The sequence below is a fragment of the Trichechus manatus genome, unplaced genomic scaffold, assembly GCF_000243295.1.
Source record: "Trichechus manatus latirostris isolate Lorelei unplaced genomic scaffold, TriManLat1.0 scaffold00247, whole genome shotgun sequence".
Taxonomy (NCBI): Eukaryota; Metazoa; Chordata; class Mammalia; order Sirenia; family Trichechidae; genus Trichechus; species Trichechus manatus.
In genome coordinates, this window is record NW_004444183.1 from 1180054 (window position 1) to 1192780 (window position 12727).

Sequence of the window (12727 nt, forward strand, 5' to 3'; positions counted from 1 at the left end):
TCATTTGATGTTCTAGGGTTTCAGGATTGTTGATTCTCTGTTTGGCTTAGTTTTTCGGATCTTTGTTGTGGAGGGACGGCGTGGTGCTTCTGCCTAGACCGCCATCTTGCCAGAGCGAGATTAAAAAGTATTTTAACGAAGAGTTCAAATTAAAGTGGACTTTAAAATGTCCATTGGACCTAGGAAAATGGAGATTTTTGGTGATCTTAGCTGACCTGTTCTGACAGCATAACAGAAGCAGACTCCACAGTGGAATAGGCTCAGGAGTGAGTGGGAGGTGAGGAACTCAAGGCAGAGAGAGAGAAAAGTCCTGCAGGGCAGGAAGGTGATGGAGCGGATGCTAGATTTGGTGGTTGGATGAATAATGATGTGGGACTGACAGAATACTGTATAAAATAGGAGGGACTGAAGCCTCTAGGAGCCCTGGTGGTGCAGTGGTTAAGAGCATCTTGAATGTTGATAGAAAGGACCAGGCTGTAAGCATGATAATGGGTATACAAGAGACAAAAGAAATGATCAATAGAAGAAGGGTTCCTGAGAAGGTGTGTTATATCAAACAATGTAACACAGTTCAGTTTCCAAAGCTTCATAAGTAAGTATTGTCAGATATATTTTATCCTATTGTGGAAACTCTCTTCTAATCCTAATTTTTCAAACATATTTTATCATGTATTTTATGAAATAATTTTTTTTCTTTATCTGTGACAATTTATATGCTTATCTTTGAATGCAATGCATTACATTGACAGAATTTCTGATTCTGAATCATCCTTACATTCCCTGTATAAACCATATTTGATTATGAGCCATATTATATGCATTACTGAATTCTATTTACCAATATTTACTGGTATTTTTGTATCCATGTCCATATGCATGACATTGCTCTATATTTGTCTTCTAGTGTTGGTCACCTTTTTGTGCCAAGGTAATACTGGCCTCATAAAAGAAGATGGATATAATTCCTTTATTTTATTTCCTAAGACAATTTGTATAATATGGGAATTATCTCCTTTAATTTGACTCATCTGTAAAACCATCTGTGTCTCTGTGGTCTTGGGGTAGGGTATGGACAGGGCTTTACTTGTGATGATATTCGACTACCAATTCATCTCCTGTGGGGATTATTTTTTTCTTGAAGCAATTTGATCATTAATATTTTCCTAGGACTATTATCCATTTCAGCTGTTTTCAAATATTTTGCATATAGTTTTTCATATTATTCTCTTATAACTTCTCATTTCTATCTGTAGTCATTCTCCCTTTTCTTTTCTAATATTGTGTGTTCATGTAATCTCCCTCTCTTTAGAGATTTGCTGATATGAGTAGGCAAATATGATGACTGCAACAGAGGAAAACTAAAGCCTACAAAAGCAAAGTGACTTGTTCAAGGTCATACCTCCAGTGGGTGGTAGCGCTCATATCTCCTAATGCTCAATTCAGTGGACCTTCTCATGAGCCTGATGCCTTGTCCTAGCTTATAACTCTAACTCAGTTCAGTTTATGCTGAGGTAAACAAAGTTCCAGGTGGTTATGTTTGGGCAAAGCAAGCCCCATATGACGCTAAGTGTGAACAGGTGTGAATCCATGACTCACCAACAATCATGATACCTCACAAAGGGTTCATCTGAAGCCAGGTCCACAGTGATTCATGACCAAAATCACAAACCTGGTATACCACCACAATGTGGTAACAGATGAAATTCATCAACACAAAGCCATGCCCATGGGACATAAATGCCAGAACTAATATGGTATTAATAGTGTTTACCTTTTATTTGAAAGAAGGATGTCTTAGTCATCTAGCACTGCTACAACAGAAATACCACAAGTGGATGGCTTTAACAAAGAGAAGTTTATTTCCTTATAGTAAAGTAAGCTGAAAGTCCAAAATCAGGGTGTCAGCTCCAGGGGAAGGCTTTCTGTCTCTGTCAGCCTTCTCATCATTGTTCTCCCGGACTAGGAGCTTCTCCGCGCAGAGACCCCAGGTCCAAAGGACAAGCTCTGCTTCTGGCACTGCTTTTTTGGTGGTATGAGGTCCCCAACTCTCTGTTTGCTTCCCTTTCCTTTTATCTCTTGAGAGATAAAAGGTGGTGCAGGCCACACCCCAGGGTGTGGATCAGGGATGTGACCTGCGTAAAGGTGGTGTTACACGGGAATCCTCTTTAACATAAAATTACAATAACAAAATGAAGGCCAACCACACAATTCTGGAAATCATGGCCCAGCCAAATTGATACGCACATTTTTTGGGGGACATAATTCAAACGGTGACAAAGGACATGCTCATGAATTTCTAGATGTGTTTTATTAACCAGTGAATTTTCTAGGTTTGAGATGAACACTTAACTCACTAGACTCCATTTTTCCTTAGAACACTTTAAAGAAAAATGTGATGGGTTTACTGATAAGCTAGTGAAATGCCTTTGTCATGACAAGCAATAGCAAATAATTAAGAAAAATGCTTCTGACTTCCTTCAGCAATTTGAGACCATTTCCAGGAGAAATTTATCCATTTAGTCTCTCAGTAGGAATCCTCACTGTGAGAAAATGACAATGTTATTTATTTAGCCCAAATGGAAAGTATCCATAAAATTCTTTCCTCTCCTTATCTTTTGCATGCAACTTGACAACAATGTTTATAAATACAAGTGGCACCTGCTGTACAGATCTCAATATACACTTTAATTCTGAAAATAGTAATACTCTTAGGACTTAGATTGCCCAAAGAGAGCCACATAATTTGACATTACCTAGTTTACTTGGCATGTCCAAAACTGACTTGAATTCATTCTGTTCCCATGAAAGATGGCCACACAATTTCTGTTATGTGTTCCTGTAGCAGAGATTGCTGGCTACTTACCCAGTATCTAGTCTATTCTTCATACGTTGAACCAGAACCCTGAGTTCATTTTAGGGTTGCCAAAAGCCCTGCTAGACTGTTTTGCTCAGACATCCTTGCAGCTAGCTAAGGCCGAGTGACAATTTCTGGGCAAAGAAATGTACACATAAGTATTTGGTTTAGACAGCCAGCAAAACTCTTTAAAGGCGTGTGCTTTTGTCTCATTCATAAAATTTCTCTTTATTGCTGCTTTGAATATTGTAATAACTAGAGCTTCAGCAGCCATCTTGGAGTATAAGGGAAATTCTAAAGATGGCACATATGGGTTCTTGATCAGTATAGAACCGCTGCATCAGCTGCGCAGTCACAGGCCAATAGCCATTGCTCATTAAATACTGTTGATTTGCTCCTCATATTCTCATAGTCTCAGATGCATTTTTCCCATTCTCTGCCCGGGTGGTCCTATCCCATGAAGACTTTTCTCATAGCCGTGGTTAGAATGAACCACTCTTTGGCTCCAGAGCATATAACGCTCACTGCTTACACGTAGCTCAGCTTGCCATCTCCACCTAAATGTGTGCTCCTCGAGGAAAAAGAGTGTGTCTTTTTTTTATACTTCACCCCAGGTTTAGAGTATCCACCATCTACTTATGTAGATAAAATGGGCTCAATCAATATTAGTTGAAAGAATGAATGCAGATGTAAATGAAAGAGCTTGGAATTTTTGAAGTATGTGAAAATGAATTGTAACATAGCATTCAAAAATATCCACAGACCAAAGTAAAAGTCTAAGGTGAGAATAGTCAACCCTGTCTGAAAATTTAAAGTGTCTGTTTCCCCATTGGAGGCCCTGGGTGGCAGAAACGGTTAAGCACTCAGCTGCTGACTAAAAGGTTGGAGGTTTGAGTCCACCCAGAGCTACCTTGGAAGAAAGGCCTGGTGATCTATTTTGAAAGTTAGCCTTTGAAAACCCTATTCAGCAGACTTCTATTCTAATACACATGGCGTCATCATAAGTCAGAGTTGACTCAGTAATAACTGGTTTAGTTTATACCCCCATTTAGTAGAAAAACTGACAAATTTATGATTAAACTATTCATGCTATACTCATGAACACTAAATTGTGTGTGTGTATGTGGTGTATATTTTGTAAGAAATTCTGGATTGGTCACGTTGAGCTATTTTTCAATTCAGTATCCACTAAACAAAGCTAACTATAACCCTTAGCCTCCCCATCCTCCTTTTTTAAAAATATACTTCCTGTTTGATTTTTACAATCTTGATTTCCCATGAAAGCTTTAACATCATCTGTTAAATAGCTAGGTAAAGATAAACTATATAATAAAAGCTAGATTACTGGAACTGGAATAATCACTGTTATCTTTGCCTTATAAAGTACTCTACTCAAATGCTTTCAAAAGAAGTTCATTTGTTTAAAAGTTTCAGTTGTGTGACCTTAAGCCCAAAGGTCTTAAGACAAATGTTTAACTCCAAAGGCATAAAATATCTGCATGACTTATAAACGCAATGACATTTTCAACATTAACATAAGATTTGACCTTTTGTGTCCAATCTCCTGGGATGTGGTTTTTTAGCATGTTTTTTTTTCTCTTCCTGTTTATATTGTTCAAAGGCATACCTTGAAGCACAAACTTCAAGAATACAGCACCTCAAAGACTAGAAAAAATACCCCTAAGAGCAGAACTTAGAAGAGTAAAACTCAATTAAATTTTAACCTTCCTTTTCAAACTTTAAAAGATCTGGAGTAGTTTCATTTCCTTTTTACCTAAATATGGATCTCTAAAGACTCAAATAAAGGTACAAGAAAATATATTGGCAAAAACACTATTACATTAAAAAAAAAAAAGGTTAAATTAAAGCACATCTCATTTATTGACTGCAGTATAAACATGTTCATATTTCACAAATTGGTATTTATTGATTCCACAGAAAAAAAGATTATACCTTCCATTTCGACAATGAGACTATGTTACAACTGGGAAAAACTCATAGAATCCTAATTTTTAACTTCTTTATTGTTGTTAGTTGAGAAAGCATAATTCACATGATAAGTGTGAATCAAAATCATTTACACCAAAACTGTCCATGATTGGCTTAGCCCTTACAGATTTAAAAACATTTCTAGTATACACTGGTATTCAGGAAAGATAGATTTTAATGAAATGTCGCTTTAGCAAAGAAATGTCCCAAGAAAGTGCTTTCCTTTGATCACAAACTAGTATTACTCAATAGCTATAATTGAATAAGGTCAAGTTTTTAAGTGAAGTCAGTGTGGTTTTAGGAAAACATTAAAAGAAAAATGTTGAGAAACACCTGAACCCAAAAATGACTGCAAACTATTATTGGTAACAAACATGTTGATCTTAGACATTTTACTAACTATAAGATTCAAAATGTCAGGTTTACACAGCCTTTGAGAGGTCTCATCTCAGTACTTTAGATCTGAAAATACTTGGTGGACAACAATTCTGAGAATGAACTTATTTTTGGAAATTGGTCAAATACCTGAAGTAATGTTTTCTTACTACAAATTGGGCTAATTTTGCTTGCATGTCATTAGAAAGTAACTTGATTATTTCTTTAGCTTGGTGTTTCTCAAACTTGAATGTGCGTTAGAATTCCTTGGAGGGCTTATTTAAGCACAGATTGTGTGGCTCCATCCCCAGAATTTCTGACTCTGTAGGTCTGGGGTGGGGCCTGAGAATTTGCATTTCTAACAATCTCCCAGGTGCTGCTGGTGCTGCTAATATGGGGATCACCACACTGACAACCACTGGTTTAGAATAAAAAAACAAATTATCGATGCAAATTAAGAAAAAGAAAATACACGAACATTATATTTCCTTCTATGCCTCCCTATTCTGTTTGATTCTGGTAAAACTCTATTATTAATGATACAGAAGACTTTGTTCAATTTATTTAAATTTGCTAAAAAGCTCCTTAGCTCCTATTGGGGGGCGGGCGGGGAGGATCTGTTAAGCAAAAAAAGGCTATTTTTTAAAGTCATAGCATATAACTTCATTCAATATTAGGAAAAGTTTTCAATTCCATCATTGAATTTTTATTTTAAAAATATGTAAGCATATCTAGAGAAAAGATTATAAATTAGGAAATAAGAGTTATTTGTACAGGATATACTATTTCTTGTGCAAAGAAGTTACAAAAAATTTTTAACGTTGGGGTAGGGAAGGCTGGGTTTCTTTAAAATAAAATGAAAATGTTTAGACTGGATGCTCTGTGACAACCTTTCCAGCTCCAAAGAATGTCTCCAATGGGACATGTCTATGTCACAAAGAAGTTGGTGCCCACATTTGCTTGGCAAAGAAAATAAATTTGTTGAAGGAACTCCCCAAAATCTACAGAAAAGATGACCTTCCAGTTTGTTAGTTATTAATTAACAAAGAGTTTCAAAATAGAAACTGAGGAGAGAAGATAATTAGACTGTCCAGAATGTATCTTCTAGCTTCTTAGATGTGCACTTGCTTGTTTGATTCATGAGTATTAATTTTAATGAGAGACAAGGTTTTATTCCTTGTAAAACTTCTTTAGTGTTTAGATAGGCAGATGCTGAGGGTGGTAACTGTCAGTGGATGGTTCCAGAGTAGCTTCTGGCGTTTGCTGCTGCTCAGTAGCAAAATTAATAAATACCTGAAAGAAATAATGAAATGTTAACTCCTAAGTACACTCAACATTTTGGTCTCAACTTTTGTTAAGGAGGGGCTTTCTCTCAAAGTACTACTCAACCATTCCTAAAGCTATAAATTATCAATTCACACCACCTACTCCTAAACTACCATAAACCTGAAAATCCATTGAGGACACATGGATTTCTGGAAAATTAATAAATCACCTGAGAATTCTCAATAGCATATACATGGTTTTAGAAGGAAGTTGTGATTTAGTTTTATATTTCTGGTGCTCTTAATAAACCAAGAACTTTCTCTTCCAAAGTTAGCTATCACTGAATTAAAGTAGCCTTTTGGGAGATGAGTAAGGTAGAGAAGGGACATGATTTAACCTACTGAATGTAATTGTTAATAAATTGTAGCCCTGTTGATTATGCACCTGGAGTGGAGAGCATATAATAAACAAACCTCCTAATACTCACCATCATTATCATGTTTTTCTTTTCAAATCAAGCAGTGATTAATTAAAAGAAATGGTCAAAAAGTAATTTGGTTAATTAAAAAAAATTGACTAAATTAAGTCTCATGAACATACCGAAATGCAACCTACTGAATTATTCAAGGTACCGTACCTGTTCCAAAGTGGTTTGGTTAATGGAGTAGTGTTTGATATTCAAGAAGGTCTTATTGTTCTCTAGAACTTTGAACAAGTCAGCTAAGCATCCCCATCTTTTTGGTACATGATATTCCAATAAATTAAGGCGTTGTCCCTAGAAACCAAAAATTAATATATATACATATATTATACATGTATTATCAATTAGCAATCATTAAACAAAATTGATCAAAATATATTTAATTCTCAAATTTTTTTTTTCTAACCATAGATATCAACTAAGTTTGTGTGAGTCCATTTTGAGTGTCTCCAATAAATGCTTATGATAACAATTTATCATGACGGATATTTTGTAAGTGATATTCACCTGGGCTGAGTTACTGTTTTGCCTCTTTATACGCCCCTGCATTGTCACAAGCATGAAAAAGACATTTTTCGGGGGTAATAACATGTCCTGGTGATGCAGTGGTTAAGAGCTCAGCTGCTAACCGAAAGATCAGCAGTTCGAATCTACCAATTGCTCCTTGGAAACCCTATGGGGCAGTTCTACTCTGTCCCGTAGAGTCGCTATGAGTTGGAATCAACTTGACAGCAATGGGTTTGGTTTGGGAATATTATGCCTAGAGATATCCGAGAAGAAAATTAATGTGGTATAAGACAGATGTTGTGGAGGAGGACTGAAGTTCACACTAGGATTTGAGTTCAGCTCTCAGTTGTTCTCAATATTAGCTCAGTGACTCTGAGTAAGACATTTAACTGCTCTGAGCCTCATTTTCATATATGCAAAATGGGGATAGCAACATCTATTTTATAAGTTTGTTTAGAATGGTACTCAAGTATGAATGATAGAGTGTTTTGCACAGAGTGCTTCTTACATGGTAGGATTTTGCTAAATGGCTGTTAAAATAGATAAGAAATTGCTATTTTATGGACAACAACCTATTAGAATTTGTGATAAACTAGAATCGCACAGCTATCCAAAAGAATAGTACACCGTGCCTCTTTAATGTGCATAGGTTCATCTTGTGACCTTATTAAAATGCAGATTCTGATTCAGTAGATAGGGGCCTGAGATTCTGCATGTCTAACAGCTCCTTGGTGCCATAGATGCTGCTAGTTCAAGGACCACACTTTGTGTCAAGGTTATAGAAGATTCCAACCCCAAGTCTAGAGCACTTTCTGTGAAATAATGCTGAAACCTACAAACCCTGCAGAATAAATACACTTGAGAAAGTAATTTTTGCAATCTTCCATCCTGAACAAAATGTGCTATGCAATGGAGACGTGCCACAGATAAGAGGGTTGATGCCTAATCACAGTTTATATCTGGGTAATCCAACAAGTGGCCTAGCAGGCTCGTCATTCCTGAGAACTGTCAAGCAAAATCAGCCGTCCATGATATTTCTGGTAGGGAGGCATGACCAATATGTTGTCATGAGGCCAAGAAAATAGGCACTATTTATGATAGCATAGAATTAAAACAGAGAAATACAAGTACATTTATAGATGAAAACAAAGAAGTAATGCTGAATATTAGCACTACCTTAAATTGGATTCCTGGAAAATGGAGCTTCAAGCAATCAGAAACAGTGTGATGTTGATCTTCTCGCTTACAGAGCCAAACCTTGACTGTATAACCATCACCAAACCTGACAGTTGAATGAAATAAAAATATGGTTACTACTATATTGACCTAAGAAGGGTCAGTTCCAAGTCTAATCATTTTCATGTGGAGGGAAAAAAAAGTAATTATTCCAAATCATTGAGAGATTTCAGATTCTCAAAATATGATACTCAGAAATTCATCATAACCCAATTATACAGTTTGCTATGATTTAATTTATATTGACACAGACACTGATTTATTTATTTATGTTTAATTAGCAAATCCAGGAATCAAGACCAATTCAATAAAAGAACAAAGGCAAAAATGCAAACTGTGAATGCAAAGTGCTGAGTTAAAGAACGTGAGAAGCTGGACTGAAAACTAGTCTTGAAAATCAAACCCTCATCTTACTGCTTCAAGGTCCATAAGCATCAGAATGTGGCTGGGGAAAGATGAAAGAAAATGCATAAATAATTTATCCAGGCACTTGTTTGTTTATCACATAAAACAGTTCTCCCTGCTGTGCTTCAGTTGGACAGATCTGTGACTGGGAAAGAAGTTGACCTGAGAGACACTGTTTTCTAGAGTTGTGGAGTTGTAGATCGTACTGGTTTCCAAATGGCTACACATGAAGTTATATTCATACTGTATGGTAATCTCAGACATCAGCCTCCAAAGATTTATGGGACTCCCAAAAACATGTGCGTTTTTCTAGCATGCTGTTAGTTACATAATGTGTCTCAGTTCAATTGTGTTGAATAAAACACAAATACATGAGCGTATCATGACAGCATTTTTTCTGTTTTGTTCACTGATGCATCTGTCCTGATGCCTAGTACAGTGCCTAGCATATAGTAGTGAATACATTAATGAATGACACATCAAAGTCTTACGGTCCATATTTCATTCACAAAGCATTGCTAGGGGGAAAATTGTTACACTTAAATTAATGTTCTGCAAGTGAGGTGGCCCTAGTACTTTTATGGCTAAATAATTTTTCACATAAATCTTTCTGTTGAAGACAGAAAGCCCAAGATAATGTGACTTTGTTTCAATGACGTGGATTACTTTTGTGAATACCCACAGAGCTCCTGGTCCCAAGGCCCATTATCCTGTCTCCTGCCTTGAAGTCAAGTTGTCAGTTATCATTTTCCCTGAGGTCTGTGGGAGATGCCCACAACAGCCTCTCATCATTTTGAGTGTGCTGACAGGTTGTTGAGAATATTGATAAAATGTAAATGAAAGCATACAGAGAAGCACCTCCTTAAACCCTCTATTCAGCTATCTGTAAGAATTTCTGAAGACCAACAAATTGGGTTAGTACAGGAGGTGTGTATTTGGCTGCCATTCTTCTTCTCACTAGCATGTTAGATGCTGGGCTGCTGATGATTAATATGTTATCTCACTCCATCTTCACCAAATGTACCAAGGTGGTTATGTATTTGCTTTTCAAGTAGGTAAGAAACTGAGGCACAGACAGTTTAAGAGGCTTCTGAAGGTGGGGGGTGCGTTGTTACAGGAACTTCGTAATTACTCCTCAGAGTTCTCAGCTGTATCTGAGCACAAAGTTGTGCCCTAGGGGTATATTTGATAGAGCTGTGCTTCTGATCTGGTGGCTTTTAATGATTCTGATGACTTGGTATAATGTAGTGTTTGTGCTGGAAATCAACAGCCTGAGTCTGAATCCAGCTCCTCCATGTACTAGACACATGACCTGGGTAAGTTAAATTTTCTAATCTCATTTGACTCATCTAGAAAATGAGGCTAATAATGATAGCTTCCTGATAAGGTTTTGGAGTCCCTGGGTGGTGAAAGCAGTTAACGTGTCTAGCTGCTAGCTAACTAAGAAGTTGAAGGTCCGAGTACACTCAGAGGCACCTACTAGGAGAAAGGCACAGTGATCTACTTCTGAAAAATCAGCTACTGAAAACTCTATGGAGCAGAGCTCTACTCTGACATATATGGGGTTGCAATGAGTCAGAATCGACTCAATGGCAACTATTTTTGTTGTTTAATAAGGTTTTTAGAGGATTAAATGAATTAATCTTTGTAAATCACTTGTAACAGCACCAGACTTTGTGTGAGGGAGGGAAGGAGGAACGGAAGAAGGGAGGGAGTCAGTGAGTAAATAGATAGATAGGTAGGTAGGTAGATAGATAGAATTTAGGTTCTGCATAGGATACCACCAAAATGGAAGAAATACTCTCTTTGGTATGAAGAAGCTCACAATTTATTGGGGGAACTTAGATAAAAGTGGATGATGCAATTAGAATATGAACTGAAACTCTACATGAAAAACACCATGAAGTGTGTGGATGCTGAATGGAGAGCTGACCTCACACTTCTATGTATATTAGCATTCACATTTACCACTTGTAGACATCGCAGCCCTATGAGCGTATTTTGCTTAGGGATTTTGAAACACATCATGCTAAATTCCAATCAGTATCCAGTAAATTCTCACTCTAAGCAGGTATGCATATATTATTATTATTATTATTATTATTTTGGTTTTTCAAAATAAAATTTCATTCGAACTAAGACACCAGCCTCTGGAGAAGGATATCATGCTTGATAAGGTAGAGGGTCAACTAAAAAGAGGCAGACACTTGACGAGATGGATTGGCACAGTGGCTGCAACAATGGGCTCAAACATAAAAACGGTGTGAGGATGGCGCAGGACCAGGCAGTGTTTCGTTCTATCATACATAGGGTCACTGTGAGTCAGAACTGACCTGATGGCACCTAACAACAAGAAGACACTTTCACCTTTACTTCAGAGGCCCTGAATTACATAGAAGGGATATTATGCCATTCTTTCTAAAAAGACAACTCAAGAGAAAATATTTTTAAAATAGGTTGGTACCTGTCTCAAGGTCTCTAGAATAATCAACAAGAATTCTGGACATAAAATTTTAAAACCATAACACCTTTGATTATTAAAAGAATCATTCTAGATTGTTACCTCCATTCATGATGCAAGTACCTAGTTTATATTAGCTTTACTTTCTCGTTTTTGCTTATAACCTACATGCTTAATTCAATTATCTAAGTTTTCTGAATCATTTGTTTTATTCATGTACTTCCTACAGTCTGAAAGCTTTCAAATTAGCCAAGGAGTCATTCAATTATATATTCACTCATTGATCTAACATTTCTTGATAATCCATTATGTCCACATCATTTGCGTAGAAAGTGATTAAATAAACAGTATTATCTGCCATTTAAGGTATCTACATGAAGTATTCAACAAATACTTGCTTAATTCAATGGGTATTATATTCACAAGGTTTTGTAGTATAGTTACATGTTGAGTGCAGGAGCCTGGGGGCCTCTGTGCAGCACGCAGCCCTGGTAGCTCCCACTGCAGACGCCTCAGGTGAGTGATAGGCTGGATCCTACCCAGCATGTAACCCTGAAGCCCATGAAGGTCAGTGTGGGAAGGCTCTGTTGTTGACCTTGGGCACTGGGGAACAGGATTAAGTGCCCACTCCTCCCACTGGCAGGGCTGCCTTTCTCACTGGTGGGGGTCAGCAGGGTGAGCTCCCTGCCAAGTTGGGCTGTGGGCATCCCCAGAGGGCACACACTGGCCCACAGACATATAAGTGGTCAGACATCACCCAAACTGATGTTACGTGGTGGCTTATGACTGTACTACATTTTGTTATCCCAAACATTAAATACAATATATGTAATAAGTGCTAAAATAGAAGCATGAACGAGGTACTAATGGAATAATAAATACACACATTTTTTTAAGAATCAGACATAGGGGAAGCCAGCACAACTGGACTAAACCAAAGCTATGAAGTTTCCGGAATACAATCAAACACTTTGAGGGACAGAGGAGCAGGGGCAGGGGTCTGCGGACTATGCTTTCAGGGGACATATAGGTCAACTGGCATAATAACAAAGCTTATTAAGAAAAAGTTCTGCATCCCACTTTGGTGAGTGGCGTCTAGGGTCTTAAATGCTAGCGAGCAGCCATATAAGATGCATCAATTGGTCCCAACCCA

The 12727-nt window shown here is 37.3% G+C and overlaps 1 protein-coding gene across 1 annotated transcript in view; it reads right to left on the minus strand.

Moving 5' to 3' along the window:
- Positions 1-6181: 6181 nt before the first annotated feature.
- ABCA13 (ATP binding cassette subfamily A member 13) overlaps positions 6182-12727 on the minus strand; it is a 527556-nt gene continuing 521010 nt past the window's right edge. Inside the window, 3 exon segments of the mRNA XM_023724448.1 lie at positions 6182-6511; positions 7122-7259; positions 8649-8754. Of these exon segments, the coding sequence (XP_023580216.1) occupies positions 6416-6511; positions 7122-7259; positions 8649-8754 (340 nt within the window). The 3' untranslated portion in view covers positions 6182-6415.